This window comes from Syngnathus floridae, chromosome 6 (assembly GCF_059516105.1).
Source record: "Syngnathus floridae isolate MCC-2025c chromosome 6, RoL_Sflo_1.0, whole genome shotgun sequence".
In the NCBI taxonomy this organism is placed as follows: domain Eukaryota; kingdom Metazoa; phylum Chordata; class Actinopteri; order Syngnathiformes; family Syngnathidae; genus Syngnathus; species Syngnathus floridae.
Window position 1 is genome coordinate 14189333 of NC_142418.1, and position 17668 is coordinate 14207000.

The 17668-nt window shown below is 45.5% G+C and overlaps 2 protein-coding genes and 1 long non-coding RNA gene across 4 annotated transcripts; 1 reads left to right on the forward strand and 2 right to left on the reverse strand.

The window, feature by feature from the left end:
* Positions 1-1181: 1181 nt before the first annotated feature.
* Positions 1182-10658, reverse strand: mfge8b (milk fat globule EGF and factor V/VIII domain containing b). 2 transcript variants are annotated; one of them, XM_088377982.1, is made up of 11 exons: positions 10451-10658; positions 6648-6770; positions 6177-6308; positions 6015-6047; positions 4303-4416; positions 4035-4216; positions 3812-3967; positions 3599-3743; positions 3022-3206; positions 2791-2946; positions 1182-2441 (listed from the first exon to the last, which is right to left on the reverse strand). In XM_088377982.1, the coding sequence occupies exons 1-11, from the start codon at positions 10518-10520 to the stop codon at positions 2298-2300; spliced, it is 1440 nt and encodes a 479-aa protein (XP_088234108.1). In that variant the 5' UTR covers positions 10521-10658; the 3' UTR covers positions 1182-2297. The 2 variants fall into 2 exon arrangements, with proteins under 2 accessions (XP_088234108.1, XP_088234107.1); XM_088377981.1 differs by having other exon boundaries at positions 3022-3224.
* Positions 10659-12235: 1577 nt separating this feature from the next.
* Positions 12236-16882, forward strand: LOC148396728 (monoacylglycerol lipase ABHD2-like). The gene is made up of 10 exons (XM_088377984.1): positions 12236-12517; positions 13464-13704; positions 14297-14472; positions 14538-14705; positions 14844-15027; positions 15104-15196; positions 15272-15373; positions 15453-15522; positions 15586-15670; positions 16292-16882. The coding sequence occupies exons 2-10, from the start codon at positions 13472-13474 to the stop codon at positions 16528-16530; spliced, it is 1350 nt and encodes a 449-aa protein (XP_088234110.1). The 5' UTR covers positions 12236-12517; positions 13464-13471; the 3' UTR covers positions 16531-16882.
* On the reverse strand, positions 12951-17346 carry LOC148396729 (uncharacterized). Its single transcript, XR_015858951.1, has 4 exons — positions 17202-17346; positions 17016-17115; positions 13444-13689; positions 12951-13333 (listed from the first exon to the last, which is right to left on the reverse strand). It is a non-coding gene; the product is annotated as an uncharacterized LOC148396729 (long non-coding RNA).
* Positions 17347-17668: the final 322 nt, after the last annotated feature.

The following is a 17668-nucleotide window of genomic DNA, read 5'->3' on the forward strand; positions in this document are numbered from 1 at the left end:
AGCGAGCAGACGGAAGAGCCACTCCTCCGCAAAACGGATTTCTTCAAACGAGTCAAGCAATGACACATTTGGAATCAGATGAAACGCTCGTGGGTGGACGGTGGGGCCAGTGTTTACATGGCTGTCTTATAGTCCCACTGTTCTGGGTTCGAATCTCAGCTCCAGCTTGTGTGGACGCTACACTGGATGTTGTCCATCCATCTCAAGCTGCTCATACCAGCGGAAAGGACGGGAGAGGAGGATGAAGTTTTACCCCAGAGGTGAATCTGCCCTGAGGGCCACTGCCTGGGTGATGAGTCAATAAAAATTGATGCAAGGAGCAATCCATAGCCTCCCCCTCTCCCTTCCCTCCTGACTTCACTCTCACATTTCAATTTGACATCAATGGAAGCATCCACACCCAAAGAAAAGTCACAATGGTCTGGAACGTCTGGATGTTTTTTTTTTTTTTTTAAAGATAATAAGATTATATAATATATAAATAATTTCTAATAATATATTTTATTAGAAATAATATATTATGTAATATATAAAAAATTCTAAAGATAATTAATAATAATCATAATATAATCTCATAATAATACTTGAAAATAGCTAACCAGGATTCATTTCAGTGACAAATTCACTCAAATGGAACTGGTCAGATTTCATTGCTCCTATTAAAACCGCCTAGTCAGCACATTTATTGTAACACACGTGCCTTCAAGGCCTTTGAGAAAAAGCATTGTTATAAATAAAAGTTGATTTTTGGCGGGGGGTCTGGGCAGGGGGGGGGTCGGCGTGTTAAAGTCACGATGTAACATAAAACAAACGATGCCGTGTTTGGTAACTCAAGCAAGATGGCGTGTTTTTTTTTTTTTTTTTCCCTGATTCCACCCAACAGCGATGATGAGCTCATTATAAAAAAACACATGCAAAGGCTATGTGGCGTATTTACATATGTGAGCGTTCGACACTTACTTGCATGACTTTCACAGCAGCCTAATGAGGCTGCGCAGCGGGATCAGGCGAGCTCGGCGTCGCTCGGTGTGGCTCCCTGGAGGCCTGCGGGGGGTTAAATGCTAAACAGGCAAAACGGCCCTCGGAGCTTTTCCGCCTTTTGATCTCGCACCTTTTTCAATGGAGAACAGCTGCAATCAGTTCAAACGTTGGAATCAAAAGTGCTTTGGCAGCCAACTGGGTGGAGTACAATTCAACATTTATTCTTGTTTTAACCGTACAACAGGACCTGCGTCTCACAAAATGGACTCCAATGGAAAGCACATAAAAAAACAACATTTCAATCAAGTGTAGAAAAGCAAAAACAGGGAAAAGACGATATTTACACAAACGTGTGGTCAAATTGAAGCATTATTATTCAGTGTCGGGCGACCTTCCCCCTCATGCATTTTTCACGCCGTCGCATTAATACGCTTCGTTATCGGAACCGGCGCGGCACAATACTATAATATTGCACGAGCCCAGAATTCATAATTTATGGGGCGGAAAACATGACGCGTGTCACATGGTGTGGGGAGCGGGGGTGTCTTTCTTTGTTTACATCTGCATTGTTCTTGAACAAGTATTTCTTTCTTTATGCAAACACAAATATCAAAAGTGCCATCAAAGCGAATGCGGGTGAAAACAACAAGATGAAATATGTCAGTAGCAATTGATGCAGGTTTGCTAGGAAAAAAAAAACAACGCTGTGAGCACAGATGCTAGTAGTTGGGCGGGTGTTTATATAAAAAAATAATAAAAAAATGCAAGAACGGCAAAATGGTTAATTTTAATGCCGGCATGTGGTGGTGATAACGGAGATGAACCACCAAATGGAGCTTTTTGCCTCCAGCACTGGACTGCAGAACAATCGTTTTGTTTATTCTGTTCCGTTTGGTCACAGACTTGGCTGCCTTTGAGATTTATTATGTCTGCAGTTTGATAAACCGCAGCAATAATCTGCAAACTCCAAAGAAAAAATGTCATGTGCTTCAACAAAAGAGTCGCCGGTAAGAAGAAGAGTGGAGGCTTTATATATACACATCACCAGCTTGCAAGGGGTCTTGGGAGCTTCTGCAGCGGGACCCCCAGCAGAGGCTGAAGTGGTTCAAATTCAGAGCGACGAGACACCCACCCGGCCATGAGGACGCCAGTCTTTCCCTCTCTCAAACCGATGGCAGTGTTTGCTGCCCTCTAGAGGCAAGACCGAGCCAGCGCAGGCACAGGAAAGGCGAACGAGAGGGAGAACCGAGAAAACCTGGTTGTCGGTGGAGGTAGAGAAAAGAGGGCGGGGCCGAGCCGAGGGTCAGGGGTCAGTGCTACTCGTCGCAGCCCAGGAGCTCCATGCGCAGGGTGATGCTCTCGTGCCACTCCCACGGCAAGATGCGCACAAAGCGGGCGAAGATGGGCGGCTCAAACAGGTTCTTCTTGTGCACGTTGTTGTCGCTGTTGCCGACAAAGATCTGAACGAATTGAGTGGAGCAGGGAAGAAAATCTAGATCAGTGTCCAGAATGGTAAAAGCAGAAAAATCTCAGTTTACACCACCAAACAAAAAAATTAATAACAAATAAAATTTGTGCACCACTCCTCGTAATGCTTGGAGACACTTTTTATTCACACATGTACTTAATCAAAACGCCATGGCTTATCTGTTGAATGGGAATGAGATTAAATGTATACTGCCCCCTAGTGGAAGAACACTTCCACATATCATACTACCGCCCAAGATTTGATTTTGTCAATTTCTTTATAGACCAGCGATGCAAAAAAAAAAAATCGTATCGTAGCAAACTTAATGACTTTGGACTGACCTTGTCACTGTTGGTGGTCTCATCCTGCATGATGCTCCAGACCTGGCCGTCGTCGCTGTGAGCCACTTTGAAAGCCGAGACGAACTGGACCGTGCCGAAGTCTTTGGCTCCCTGCGTGATGATTCCGGTCAGCTTTTTGGGAGATTGCAGGTCCACCTGAACACACAAAAAATTTGCTTTTGAAAAGGTCCCGGAGCGATTTTTTATTTGACTTGGGGCCTCTGGTCGTACCTGCAGCCACTCGGATTTGCTGTTGGTGGCGGCGGTCCAGGCGTTGGTCTTGCCCTGTTTGTCCAGCCGGGCGTAGTGCGGGTGCCAGGTGAAGGGTTCGATGCCCCACGTGCGGAAAGCGCTGGACGCCGTGATCTGCTGGTCCGACACCAGCCGGGACTTCATTCCCATGGGCTCTGAGCAACCTGAAGCGTTGGAGTACACTGAAATTGAGGATGAAGAGTGGAGCCATAGAGAGAAAGAGAAAAAAAACTTGATGGGCGGGGTGGGGCAGGCCGGCGGGTGATGTTAAACAGCAGCAAAAACAGATGATGATCATGTAGAGATTGAGAAGAGCAGATGTGAGGCCTCCAGCGTGCAGGCCAATCATGGATGCACAGGCCAAGGCACAGTTCACATGAGGAGAACCTCATGCAAAAAAAAAAAAAAAAAAAAAAGGCTGCAGAGAATCATGCAGAATGTCTTCTGAGAGAAATCTGTAAGCAAGTTCTGATCGCCAAATTTGGATTAGTGAGGCGGACAGTAGTGGGATTGATGCCATAGTGATGTCATCGCCAGTGTGTGTGTGTGTGTTTACCGTTGAGCTCACAGCCCACCAGCTCCAAGCGCAGCGTGCAAGCCTTGCGACACACCACCGGGATGATGCGGATGTACTGAGCGATGATGGGTGGGTCAAACACGTTTGTCTTGGTGCCGTCGTTGTCGACGTTTGCAGAAAACATCTACGCCAAAGGACAAATGTTAGCACCCGCTTGCGCCACGTGGGCAGCTCTGGCACTGTCCCCCTTACTTGGTCCTTGGTCTGGTCCTGGGTCCTGTACAGGGTGTACGTCTTGCCGTCCAGGCTGGAGGCCACTTTGAAGGCCTTGATGTACTCGGCGCTTCCGACGCGACTGGCGCCCTGCGTCACCAAGCCGGTGATGCGCATCTTCCTCTGCAGGTTCACCTGAAATGGCGCATGATGCACTTTGGAGATCACTCGTAGATAGTTTAGGTCAATTCGGGTGTCTGACCTCCAGCCACGGGTTCCTGTCGTGGGTGGCGGGGCTCCAGGCGTTCACCAGGCCTTTGTTATTGAGGCGCGCCAGCTCGGGGCCCCAACGCTGCAGGCCTAGGAAGGTGTAGCGGACGGACGAGGCGGAGATTTGCGACTCGCCCACGCCGCCGCCCTCCATGCCCAGCAGAGAAATACAACCTGTGGCACAAAGTGGGAGGAGCCGAACATCACCGCTTTGTTTCTCGTGATCTCTTCAAGGCAACTTTGTGGAGCGTTGGACTTACGCAGCTGGCAGTGTTTGCCCACGTAAGGGGACGGGCAGCGACATTTGAAATCCCCGTCCAAGTCCCGGCAGCTTCCTCCGTTCTGGCACGGCTGCCCGGCGCAGTCGTTCACGTCTGCCGAGGGAAGACAAAGCACATCGGCGTCAAGATGTGAACCATCAAATGTTGGAGGAGGTTAGTAGATGCCATGCTGACGTGACTGTGGCTGTGCTAGAAAGGAAGGAGCACGGGGTGAATTTTGTATTAACAAGACAGAAGATTCAAAAGACTGAAGAAGACTCGGGTGGAAACAATCCCGTGTGACTGAAGAGTGCACGCCTGCACTTCTTCTTGACGCCACTGGAAGGCGCCAATGCACTTAAATGTGCTTTCACCAGAACGTGCCAGCTTGCAGCAGTCAGAAGTTCCAGTGTGACTAAGAAGGGGCTTTCAAACATGCATGCTGACAACCTCAAAGTAGGGATGACAGTTTTTTTTTTTTTTAATAAATCGCCCACATACAACGTTGCATTTGTCCCGCACGAACAGCTGTGTCGGTATCTTGCCAACAATGTGGCGTTCCCTCGTCCAAAAAAAAGAGGGAAAAACCCCAGGAACATTCTGTGCATTCAGAAAGACAGTAGACGAACAATAAAAGTGATGTCATAACAAATTCCGTATGTTCCGGGCTGCCATTTTGTACAGTAGCGCCACCTACTGTCGACTAAAATTGACATTACAGTGCCCGACAGTGCAGCCAGCAAAAGTCACAGCTCAGCTTTTTTTTTTTTTTTCTGGGTCTGGTCACGTGCAATCCACGCCCAAGTCGTCATATATTCTTCCGAGCGTAAAACAAAAGTGTGATTTGACGCTCGCAAGTGCGCCCTTATTTCTTGGTCCCGTTTTTTTTTCCCAAACTGCAAAGTGCCGGCTGCCTATGAGGACCATATGGAACCACCCACGGCTGGTTCTTCCTCCCCCAAACAACAGAATAGGAAAATTATACATCTCCAATCAAAATGCCCACTGTTGCTATGGTAAAGGAACCCGCAGGGGGTGGTGGGAAAGAACAGAAAAGAAAAAGCAAAGCACGCTTATTGAAAGACATCTTGAAGGTTTCCAGATGTGAAAGGTCTGCGCCGTTCATCAAGTCTGTACAGTTGCGGCTTTAAAAAGAGATTTGAAGAATCACGCCAGGGGGCAAAACGGAGTCTCGCAAACATGACGGCTGCCACAGGGGAGGCGAATCTTTCTTCAGTCAACAAACGGAAGCTTTTGAACCTTCTTGGATCCAAGACCGATTTCCATCAAGGCTTTTCCCTCATTTGGCAGCCACATCAGACACGCAGCCATGAAGGCGAGTGTGACATTGCGGAGAGGGCACACTTAATTGGCCGTTCCGCCTCCACGTTCAATTTTCTTCCGCCCGGCAACAGAAGAGCCGCTGACGCGGTGAGCGCTTAAGCGTCCGTCTCTACTTCCCGTTGGCTCGAGCTCAACCGCATATTCATGGCACTCTTTTGGCTTTTTGGCTCTATCTATCTATCTATCTATCTATCTATCTATCTATCTATCTATCTATCTATCTATCTATCTATCTATCTATCTATCGGAAATGCAACATGCAAGGGTGAGTTGCTCAAGATACAAAATACTGGTGAGGAAAAGAAAGGCAACAAAAACACACACACACCACACACACACGTCCTCATCAGGTTTCTTACTACTGTTACCTGTTCTTGAGCTTAAATCTGCCGCAAAGATACCTAAAAAAAAACGAGAAGGTAAACATGATCAAACGCAGTGCGAGTGCCATTTGTGTTCCTTGGCCATTTGGCGCCCCCACAGCAGGATTGAGCCCTGGTGCAAGCAATTAGCGCGGTGTGCTAACTCACTGTTTTGACAGTGGACGCCATCAAATCCCGGCTGGCACTTGCACACGTACTCGCTGAAGACGTCGCCGCGGCGGGATTGGCCCGTCGCCGCGCAGATGCCCTCGTTCTTGCACGGGTTGGGCTTGCAAGGACCTGGCGCAAGACAACATAGGAGTTTCATAATGGCCGCCATTGCTACAAATAATAACTTTCATCAGGGTTGCAAAGGAGTGGAAATTTTCCATATAGTTCCTGATGACTTGCCAAAGGAGAATTTGGGAAATTCCAAAAATATGCACACACAAAAAAGTTTAAAACGCTTCACAGAATTATTTGAAATGATGAAAAGCTGACTTTTGCAAAATCCTGGTTTATTATCAAATTTTTTAATTCACTAAAAATTTGCGTCAAAAATTCTCTTGGAGTTATAAAATGATGACAAGCAATGCTTTATACAAATTTGGTGTGTTTTGTGTTTTTTTTGTGGCTCACCTGTCTCGATCTGGTTGCACGTTTCTCCAGTGAAGCCGTCAGGGCAGATGCAAATGAACGGAGAGCCTGCCTTTGTCACGCAGGTGCCGCCATTAGAGCAAACATTCACCTTACAGAGCTCGCCTGGAAAAAGAGGGAAGAAGGCGATCAATTCGAGCCGCCTTCCTACTGCCACAAGAGGGCGCAATATGTTGCGGTCAGAGCGAGTTTGATAACTAAAACAAGAGAGGAAGACAGAAGGGCTTCACAAATCTGCTTGAGTGCTGTATAATAAAATAATAAAATAATAAAAATAATATACAGCTGCAATTCAGACTTGATGGCTGGGCGGCTCTCCACAACGAGCAGCACGCAGATGGTGGAAACTCGACAATGACGACAACAAGCAGAACTGAGAATTTTCTTTTTTTCCCCTTGAATTTCATTTCAGCATTCCGCTCCATATAGAGGAAGTACGTATATGAAAAGCAGAAAAGCCAAGTTAACAATTACAATTGGACCTCAAGTGTAAAATTGCCGGTTTGGAGCTTGGGTGCCAGCAAAACATACTAAAAATGAGCCACGGCCTTGTTTGCGCACAACTTTTGCCGCCTCACCTCTGAGAAAAGAGACCTGTATTTATTTTTAGAAACCCAAAATAAAGTCTGAGAGACGTGTCATTGTCGGGCCAATTGTGGAAGCTCGTCACTTTTGTCTGAGGGCTTGACTCCTCGCAAACTAATCTAATGACCGTAATTAGAAGTGCTAAAGGCCGCCCACTATTTTAATCTTAGTGGGCAGATTTAATTGTAAACCGTTTAGGCGGCCGACAAGCCAGACTTCGTGGAATCAAAAGTGCGCTTCTAACTTTTTGTGTTTATTGGCGCCGAAAGCTGTTTCAAATCTGTCAGGAGTCTCGAGCAAGTGGCCTTGCTGTTCATTTATCATGAGTGCAGAACAAACCTCCCTTCCTCCCTTCCTTCCTTTCCTTCTTCAGGAAATGGATCAACAAAATAGTCTAATAAACGCCTTACGGAGATTAGTAACACATCAGCGGCCATGAGACGGAGGTCAAACGACCGAAGACTCCCAGAAAAAAATCCCAGTTATGACACCAGCCAATGCTGGGATAAGCATGTCAAAGTAAACAAGATGGAGCAGATAGCAAAAGTATTTCTCCTCCCGTCTTGTCCTTGAACACAACACAAAGCAAAGGATTGTGTCAACCTCGCGGTTTGCTGCCTCTTCTTTGACCTTCGGAGGCTTTTCGTGAGCATCATTGCTAGCTTCAAAAGTGCTCACTTACAGGCGCAATAACAACAAATGTACCAGTTAAAATTGTTTAAGCCCCGCCCACAAATGTTGAATTGAGGCATCTCTTCTGTTTTGTTGCTGTTTTTGAGAAAATTATTCAGGCAATTATGTGGTTAGGCTAATGACTTCTAAATAAATCTTTGCTTGGGGCTACACCTTCTACAAGAACACATCATCTGCAAAAATGACTTCCTGTTTCCAACCATTTGATCTGGTTTGCAAACACTCATTTTCTTGTTCGCCGCCCTGGTGGACAAAAAAAAAAAAGTCAAAATCTTGAAATGTCATCAGCGTTACGGTCATGATATTGTGGTTGGAACAAGCTCTCCAAGATTGGAATCACAGTGACAGATTGGGAAGTCGTGAGCGCTTGTGCTTGGCACAACAATTCATTCCCACAGGGCAGCGGGCCGCAATCGCTCGCTCGTTCCTGTTGAGTCACCGTCTACGCCTCGCTAATATGATTTCGCAAAACTTCATCCTTTGGGATGCAGCAGTCAGTCTTGGGGTATTAATTTAGCACGGTGATGATATGCTGTAAACAAACCAAATTTTTTTTTTTATTAAATATAACTAAATTAAATAAATAAATAATAATAAATCATTAAAAAAATATGGAAAATTAGCTGATGTTTACTCAATTTACGTTAAGGGATTTGGCAAAAGAAATTGTGCAATGTTGGTCCAACTTTTCTGCCTAAATGGAAAGAACACAGGGAAGCCTTAAATTGGACAGCCGGGGCGGAAGCGCAAGTGGAATAAGAGGAAGCGACGGCGCGCCTCAAGTAACCCCATCACGTCTATTAGCAGATGCAGGTGAGCTTTGCGTAATCTCCAAATGCTGCTCCAGAACTGCCATCTGCTGCAGCGCTACACATAAAAAAAAAAAAAAAAACAGGGGGGGGGGGCAGCTGCTAAAAATACACACAAGCATCGTCAACAAAACAAGCTCACTGAACGCAACCAAGCATCAATCTTGCTATTTGGTGAGATAGAATGTAAAATATTCAACATGGCAGATTGGAAAATGGGTTGCCAGAGCCTCAAATGAGATCATTCTCCATATTCCAATGAAAGATTAACGAAGGAAGCTATTTTGAATTGCAGTGTGCTGGTGGGGAGATCTTGGTGAAGACGTCAGCAATGACAAAAGATTAAATCCGCTTCACACAATCTTTCATTTCTATCCAGTCAACCTCGAAAATAAACTTGTTGTAGACTTGGATGCCATCACCAATCCGATCAGAAGATGGAACTGGCACCCAACAACTACTATATTTAGTCTCAGTTACCTCAATTGCCTGATGAGGGCCAAGAAGAACCTGGCAAGAACATCGCTCACCTCGTCACTTGGTAAAGTTCAGCTCGCGGCGCTTATGACTCACACTCGCAGCCGGCAGAGGCCACAATAACAACGTTGGACACGCTCCAGAAAATGTGGGAGCTTCATTGACATGTCTGCGTTGGCTGGAGCATGTAAGTGACTCATCGGCGAGGTCAGCCAATGGAGGCCGCACCTTCGCGCCTGGTCGCCATGCGCCGTGAGGGACAAACATGTTTGGATTGGCCTTCTCAAAAGTCGCCGCAAAGCGCTGGGTTCCATTTCCCCACAGGAAATAACTTGCAGTCCATTCATTTAGGGCTTTACTTCGAGACGTGCTCACCAATTAAACATTTCAACCACTACAACCGCTTTCACCACTACAACACGACTCCCAAGTATACGAAGAAGAATTAGAAAACGGCATTATATTAAATGTTAACATCACATCAGATTAGAAAATACACACAAAAAATGACACAGTTGACGTTCAGAAAGCTCACTGAGCTCAAGTCTCACGAGATTTGGGTGAACACAAACGATCTACGTCAACATTGAATGTAAAGTCCAACGACATGATCCAACAAATAGCAATTCGAATGAGTCCAAAAGTTGAATTGAACACTGGCGTGCATTGGTTTTCCTTACTTCGTGACAACAGTTGCTGTGTGTGTGTGAGAAAGAGAGGAGGGAAAAAAGGATGCCGGGGAGGAAAAGAACCGAGCAGTTTCTATTCTATCGGCCTACATGTGTTTGATGCATTCAAAAGCAAACAAAGGCAAACGCCAGTGGCATGACGTTCACGCTGGACAAGTACAATGGCTAATCATGTGACTCAGAAGGGGTCACAACTATGTGCGACCACTGCCTCTGGGTTGACATTCTGACAACACATACACAAACGGGTGCTGGACTCTGCCCATTGTCTGATTTTAAAAAGAAGACTCGGTAACTGATTTTTTTTTTTGTCACGTAAATCTCGCATTCCCACTAGACGCTCAATTGAGCGTATTTTACATTTCTGCACCAGAGTCGAATTGGGCCAAAAGTGGCATTAAACTGCTTCCGTCTCAGCATCCTTTAAGTAAGACAAAAGGGCGAGCACGAAACAAAAGTATCTTAACCAGTCGTTGGGGGTTTAAACTGTCTGCAATAAAAAAAAAAAAAAAAAGGAGGGGGGGATACTTACCGTTCACCCCAGGCAAGAGTCGAGCGGTGAAAAGTTGCAGCAAGACGAAGCAAAGCGCCCGCTCGTTCATTTCTGCTCCAAATTCAGCCTGCTACAAAATGCTCGGGTGGTAGTTTGTTTGTTTACGTGAGTACTAGAATAGAAAAAGACAGCCGACTGCTTGTAGTCGCTCTTGTTGTTGAACATAAAGCTCGCGCCTGAGAAAACACAGGCAGCCGCCTTATATAGAGACGGGCACGTGCGCGTCAACGCTCAGCCAATCACGAGCCAGCCTTTACATGGTAGCCCCGCCCCTAAAACGGCTCTTCACTGTTGACGGGAAATATGACTTGACGCACTCTACTGTTAGTGTCACGTGTATAGTTCGTTTTATACAGAGGAAGCGAGAGATGGTAATTGATTCGTGAAGCTGTAATATAAAATCAATGGTATGTAATTCATTTAGCCGCCGTAAAATGTTTAAAGAATTCAAACACAAACGCTGACAACCACATCTTCATGAGTAGAGACTTCTGAATTGACTGCGTTGTGAGCCAAATAAATAAAAGGAAATGCATAATGACATGCATATAAACTTGTGACTAGGCTTCGTTGAGATAGTTTGAGGTCACGAAAAAATTTCTTGGTTCGCTGCATCCGTGTCATTGTTTAAAAGAGGATCGATGAGCGGCCTGATCATGTTTACATGCAACTATGTGACCTGGGATCTCCACAGTGGTCTACAACGACCTTAAGCACATGGCCATGAAGAACCTTGATTGTGTCTCATTTAATTATTTCTCGTAGACATAGCAGCAAATGTTTTGACATTGCACGATTTTGCGATTCTTTGCGGTTTTGCGCCTCCTCTTCTGTGGTTCACCTGAGGACACACGGTATGTTTTCCAACACCAGCGGGAGTGTGAACGTTATCTGCACGCATGATTTTGTAGCCTAGTAACAAGCCCAAGACCGCACTTTGAAGCATCCATCCCGGCTGGTCCAACCACACAAGAAGAAAAAGACGATGGTTCTGTTTCACGTTCTGATTTCTTGCATTGTTCCTCACAGGTTGTCTGGAATTAGAACAGCCAGGCAGTCGACAAGAAGATACACTGGAAGTGGCAAAAAAAGAAAAAAGAAAAAATAATTCTGTCACTGTTAACACAAATCATAAAAAAACAGAAATAGTAACTAGTAATAGTGAACAATTCTCTTAAATTATTGTATGAGTTAAAAATGACATTTGGAGTGTGTACCTAATGAAGAGTTAGGGGAGTGTTTATCAAGTAAGAATAAAATGTTATTAAAAATAGTATAGAATAGAATTAGCTAAGGTGGAATCACAATTTCAAAAATAGCAATACAATATTTAAATCTAAACCTATTTGAAAATATTGACGCCATCATAATATAAAGCAGAAGTCTGGCTCCCTCAAGCGGTGGCATAACTCACAACAATTCCGAGACACGACGCAAAGACCATCACGTCTTTCTTTCATTTCATCCATGCAAAATTTGTTTCCGGAATACTTGTTTAGTCTTTGTAACAAATGAAAAATATCATGAATGCGATATTTATGACTGCCTGTGTTGCATTCAAGCGCAACAGAAAAGTCTGGAAAGTTGTGAAAGCGAGTCAAACTTTTTTTGCGTCGATAATAGAATGATCGTATGAATGAAAAAGAATAAGCGTGATTCATCCTGGGTGGGGTGAACGCGTCATCGTTCGAGATATTTGGCCGTTTCGCTGGGTCCATGGGCGGGGTAAACCCCGAGCACGGACCCCCCCCCCCCCCCCCTTTTTTTTTTGCGTGGGCTGGAACGCATCCGGAGGGCTGTAAACACAAGCGGCAAGTGAGGGAGGAACCGAACCGAACTGAATCCGGGCTCATGAAAGCCACTCCGGGGTCGTCAACGTCCTTTGAAATGTTCTTTCTTTGCTCAAGGCAAGTGTTGTGTTACGTGTGTGTGACGTTGGTCCGAGTGACGGGATAAAGAAGACGAAGAAGTCGAGACCGAAGCACTTCTAATGTAATCGAAGTGGCCGCTGAGGAAGCAACAAGTCTGCTGGGGCGCCAGCAACAGGTACGATGGATGCACTGTACTTTCGTTTCTGTTTTATCAGTGTAATCAAACATCGTAATTTGAGCCAAAGTCCAGAAAGAACAAAGCTCGTCTTTTCTGGCTTCAGTTCCTATTTATGATGTCACTGATCATGAGTTGTTCAACGGACCACGACAATCAGTTCCCGAAAGGCAATGGGACATAAAGGGAAGCCTCCAGTTAGTTTGGTTGACTTCCAAGTTGTTTTCTCGTAAAAAAGAAATGATGGCAATGAGCCAAACTGTCACTGTCTTGACTTCAATTTTCCGTCTTCTGAATTTGACACCGCATAGTGATCTCAAATTTGAACGATTATAAATATAATCAGGCTGCTAAAAAAGTTTTTATATATCCCTAGCCCTAAAAACTTGGATGACTTGTAAATGTGTAATATTTGTCTTATTTTTGATAACCCTAACCCATAACAACCTTATTTGACTCCACTGTTTGTGACATTTCTGCCACGAGGCTCTCATTGTGCACAGTCTGGAGACTTTTAACAGGATCAACTCAAAAGTCATGTGGGCGGCTGATTTAATAGAGGGGGGGAAAAAAATCCCTCGGCTCCAGTGCTAGACAAGAGAAGGTATTTGTTTGAGCAACGGAATATTTATGGGTCATTGCATTTGTTTTGTTTTATTACAACGGGAACAATATTGAGGTGCTCGTCAAGGTCGGAACAAGAGCAAAATAGTTTTTTTCTCGGCAAATAGGTTAAAATTTTAGTGAATCGGCTTCCTCCATTTTGGGTCCTGGCTCCCTTCTTCTCTGGTGGAGTCTTGGTTTGTAACGCAATGTCTGCCATGTAGGGGTCAACACTGTTACTACAACTTAAAAGTGCTTTGGTTCTGTTTCAATGGTGCTGACATGGACTGGGAGAAAATGGCAAAGAACGCAAAATTTCCCACCTCTGGCATGTTGTCTCCAGCAACTACAATGGTCTCACTGGCGGATGGCGGTGGCGGAGGAGACGGCGGAGGCATCCCGGCCCTGGGCTCGGAGCTGCCGGCCATGTTTGACGGCGTGAAGATGGCGGCGGTGGCCACTGTCCTCTACGTCCTCATGCGCTGTCTCAACCTCAAGAGTCCGCCGTCGCCACCGGAGGTCAGCCACCAGGACACGCCGCTCACCCGCTACCTCCTTAAGTGCTGCCCCTTGTTGACCAAAGAGTGAGTGGAAAACTTTTTCAGTTTTTCTATGCAGGTTGGTTCCCTCAGACAGTGACGTTTTTTTTTTCCTCTGATGTCATGTTGGAAAATAAATATTGATACAATTATGCTGGTGGGTGCGATTCAAAGTTGTTTTTGAATCATCTAGCTATGACACCTTCGTATATTGCTAAAAGGAAGGCAATTTTTTTATCTCAAATTTGATATTTTTTTATCTCAAATTTGATCTGAAATGGCACCAGAATTCCTTCATGCATCAGCCCATCGACAAAGTTTAGCGCAAATCACTTTAGGGCTTTTTGCCTAATCCAAAGCAGTAAACTAACGCTGCTAAACTGGTTCAGTGCACAAATTCCTTAGCCCTGCACGCGCCTCCCCTGCCACAAAACCTAGCCCGGACTCATTCTGTTACTTTTTCGCTGACGGAAATCCAACTGGAACGATTGAGCAACATCGTACCGCATAAAGTCACAGTTTGTTCTTGGCTCAATATCTATTTGTGAATGTGAGGGCCCCAAAGTGCTGAGTCAGCATCAGGTCGGCCCTTTCAGATGTGTTCTGTAATCCGACGCCGGCGGGCGCTCCTCCGCAGATACATTCCGCCCCTGCTGTGGGGGAAGAGCGGCCACATCCAGACGGCGCTCTACGGCAAGGTGGGCCGCGTGAGCACCCCGACGCCCCACGGGGTCCGCAAGCTCCTCCCCATGCACGACGGGGCCACGGCCAGTTTCGACCTCTTTGAGGCGCTGGTCCGACACTGCACGGGAGGTGAGATTGGTGAAAATAACAAGGAGTCTTTTGAAATGACAAACAATAATCCTAAAACTTCTCAGATGACATCACCATGGTCATCTGCCCTGGCTTCGGCAACCACAGCGAGCAGAACTACATTCGGACCTTTGTGGATCACTCCCAGCGGCGGGGCTACCGCTGCGCCGTCCTCAACCACTTGGGGGCCTTGCCCGACATGGAGCTGACGGCGCCGCGAATGTTCACCTATGGTAAGCCCGAATCGGCAACTGCGGAGAAATGATCTTAGCAAAGTCCTCTAGCCTAATGCTAACACGCAGTGCAAATCGCAATAGACAGGCTAACAGAACTAGCATCAAAGCAATACAAACTGCGCTTTGCATGGCCAGGTTGCACGTGGGAGTTTGCGGCCATGGTGAGCTACGTGAAGCAAGCGCTGCCCGGCACGCTGCTGGTGGTGGTGGGCTTCAGTCTGGGCGGCAACATCGTTTGCAAGTTCCTGGGTGAGAACCCGGCCAATCAGGAGCGAGTGCTGTGCTGCGTCAGCGTCTGTCAGGGTTACAACGCCCTCAGGTACTTTTGGTTCATATTTGACATTATTTAGGTCGCAAATAAATTAGTAATACATTTTTTTTGTGTGTCTCATCAGAGCACAGGAAACGTTCCTGCAGTGGGACCAATGCCGACGGCTGTACAACTTCGTTCTGGCCGAAAGGCTGAAGAAGCTGATCTTGTCGCACAGGTGGGGGATGGACGAGCTAGCGCGTCCTCCGCTTTACGGTCGCGACCCGTAAACATCTTTTTGCGTGTGGCGCAGGGAAAGCTTGCTGGGCGTGACCTCCAGCAACATCAGCGACGGCGACCTGAGCCGACTGTGCGCCGCCACGTCTCTCGCGCAGATCGACGACAGCATCATGAGGTGCAAAACGAAAGCAATTTAAGAATTTCACGTTTTTTTGCAATTTGGGACTCAAGATGTGTTGTTGTAATCCGTGCAGGAAGTTCCACGGGTACAACTCCTTGGATGAGTACTACAAGCAGGAGAGCTGCGTGCGCTACATAAACAAGGTGAGCGGCGGCGGCAGCGCAATTGCCGAGAAATTTTACTCACGTCGGAAAACTCTCGCTCAGGTCACCGTGCCGCTTCTCCTGATGAACTCGTCCGACGACCCGCTGGTGCATCGCTCCCTGCTCGCCATCCCGCGCACACTCTCAGGTTAGTGTTGAATTTGGAATACAGCAGCAACGCTACATAAGCGTGCCAGATTGTTTCTGTCACACTATCATGTTGATTTTTTTTTTTTGCCTTGTGAGCTGTCATTGGGGCGATATTAACAACAGCGGTATGTGAAGAAAAAAAAATGGGGAAGATCATAAAGCATTTGTGTTACTTGTTCTTCGCTAACTGGCCTCATGCGGTTTGGTCATTTGGAGAAGTCGCTATGTCTTCTCGTGTGTCGTGAAACCTAAAACCCAACGTGTACAGACTCGAGTGACGTCAGTCTGCTCGCATGCGGCTGACCCAATTAGATATGCAGCGGACTTTCTCTTTTTTATTTTTACTTTTTCTGCTTAACAACACTTTTTGGAACAGAACAGGAGGAACCCGCTGCATGAGAAATATTACCTTCAAAAGTAATTATGCAAAATATAGTTTCAACAGAAAATAAAAAATTGGAAATTTGAATTTTACTTTTTCTGTATATTTTAAATATAACAGGAAGGTGAAACATTCTACGCTTGATCCAAATTATTTAGTTATTATTATTTAAAAATTAATTATTTATTGTAACGATAAATGAGCAGTTAACATTATTATTTTTTTTAATCCTGACAGAGAAGATGCCCAACGTTATCTTCGCTCTCACGCAACACGGTGGCCACCTGGGCTTCTTTGAAGGGGCCGTGCTGTTCCCTCAACCCCTTACGTGGATGGACAAGGTCATTGTGGAGTTTGCCGACGCTATCTGCCATTGGGAGAGAGGTCGGCTTCCCCAAAGCGCCGCAAACCAGCCCAATTTGAGCCAGGAGCACACGGAGAGAGATTCGGCATTATTTCAGTCCGAAGAATTATAGTTGGACCGAGGTCTGAAATATTTGTTAGTCTTTCTTTGGATTGTAAGACCTCAGGTGATTCCACTGAACTGTTGCTATGTCTATTTGTATGGGAGGAAGTGAGAGTATTTTAACTATGTCCTTACGTTGGAGCGTGTGACTATGATGTTGACAGATTTAACGGCGTTTTCTCAAAAATTACAACAATCCCGTTAAGTGGTTTTGCACTGCTTTTGAATACCCCTAAAACTGGATTGGGGATAACGGTTTTTATTGCAGGACAAAATTTTGACTATGCACTTTAGACTCTTGGCGCAACTATTTTGCATTTTTCAATTGTTGATGAATTTATTAAAGAAACTACTTGACCTAATGGGAGCACTTTTTTCTTCATTGACTCACTTCCTTTACATATTCATGCATAATCACTTAGCTTTACTCATAAAAGTAATGACCTCTTTCTAAAACATGTCTTAAGTATAATCACCCATAATAATGACACTTACCTCATTCTGTGAATAATTCAGTTTTGTGGGGCTCCAGTTCAAAAACTCCAAACATCAGCTAGCATGCTAGCCACACAGCTAGCTTGGTAACATCGCAGAGCTACGGACAATAAATAAATCTGTAAACTACAACGTTTCATCTTAATAAAACTCAAACGAATGTGCTTGGACTTGTCGACAATTTACCTTTAGTCTGGCGACACGAGTACAGGCCTGACGAGACGTAACCCGGAACTTCGGAATTGCAGAAATAAAAGAAAAACGCGCGCGGAACGAACGTGACAAAACGCAGAAACGCCACAAGAGGGCACTGCAGCACCACAATAACATCTACAAGGCTTTCATTTGTATGTTGTCCCTGTCTTCGGCTGCCTCGGACATTCTATTTAAAAAACAAAACAGTATAACATTTAAAAAAAAGTTAAACGTCGCTTAGGCTATTTAAAAAAAAATACTTATAGCTGAATTTCTGATAATTGACATCTATGGAGTGGGAAAACACTCAACACCTATAAAATCCAAACTATTGGGACGTTCATTTTGGTGACAATTGGCACAATTTTTTAGTTCTACGTGATGTTAAAACGTTTTTCCCCAGCTGATCGTCTGTCCATACTGTATATGCCCTGACATTGACAGCTGGGTGACGAGTC

Bases quoted from the DNA above. Each gene is read 5' to 3' on its own strand.
- LOC148396728 (XM_088377984.1), top strand. From the start codon at position 13,472: ATGGTCTCACTGGCGGATGGCGGTGGCGGAGGAGACGGCGGAGGCATC. The intron at 15,197-15,271 runs GTGGGGGATGGA...CGTGTGGCGCAG, and splicing joins AAGCTGATCTTGTCGCACAG to GGAAAGCTTGCTGGGCGTGA. The intron at 15,671-16,291 runs GTTAGTGTTGAA...TAATCCTGACAG, and splicing joins CATCCCGCGCACACTCTCAG to AGAAGATGCCCAACGTTATC.
- mfge8b (XM_088377981.1), bottom strand. From the start codon at position 10,520: ATGAACGAGCGGGCGCTTTGCTTCGTCTTGCTGCAACTTTTCACCGCT. The intron at 4,417-6,014 runs GTAACAGTAGTA...TTCCCTCGGCAG, and splicing joins AGATTTAAGCTCAAGAACAG to ACGTGAACGACTGCGCCGGG. The intron at 3,968-4,034 runs GTCAGACACCCG...GCGCCATTTCAG, and splicing joins ACAGGAACCCGTGGCTGGAG to GTGAACCTGCAGAGGAAGAT.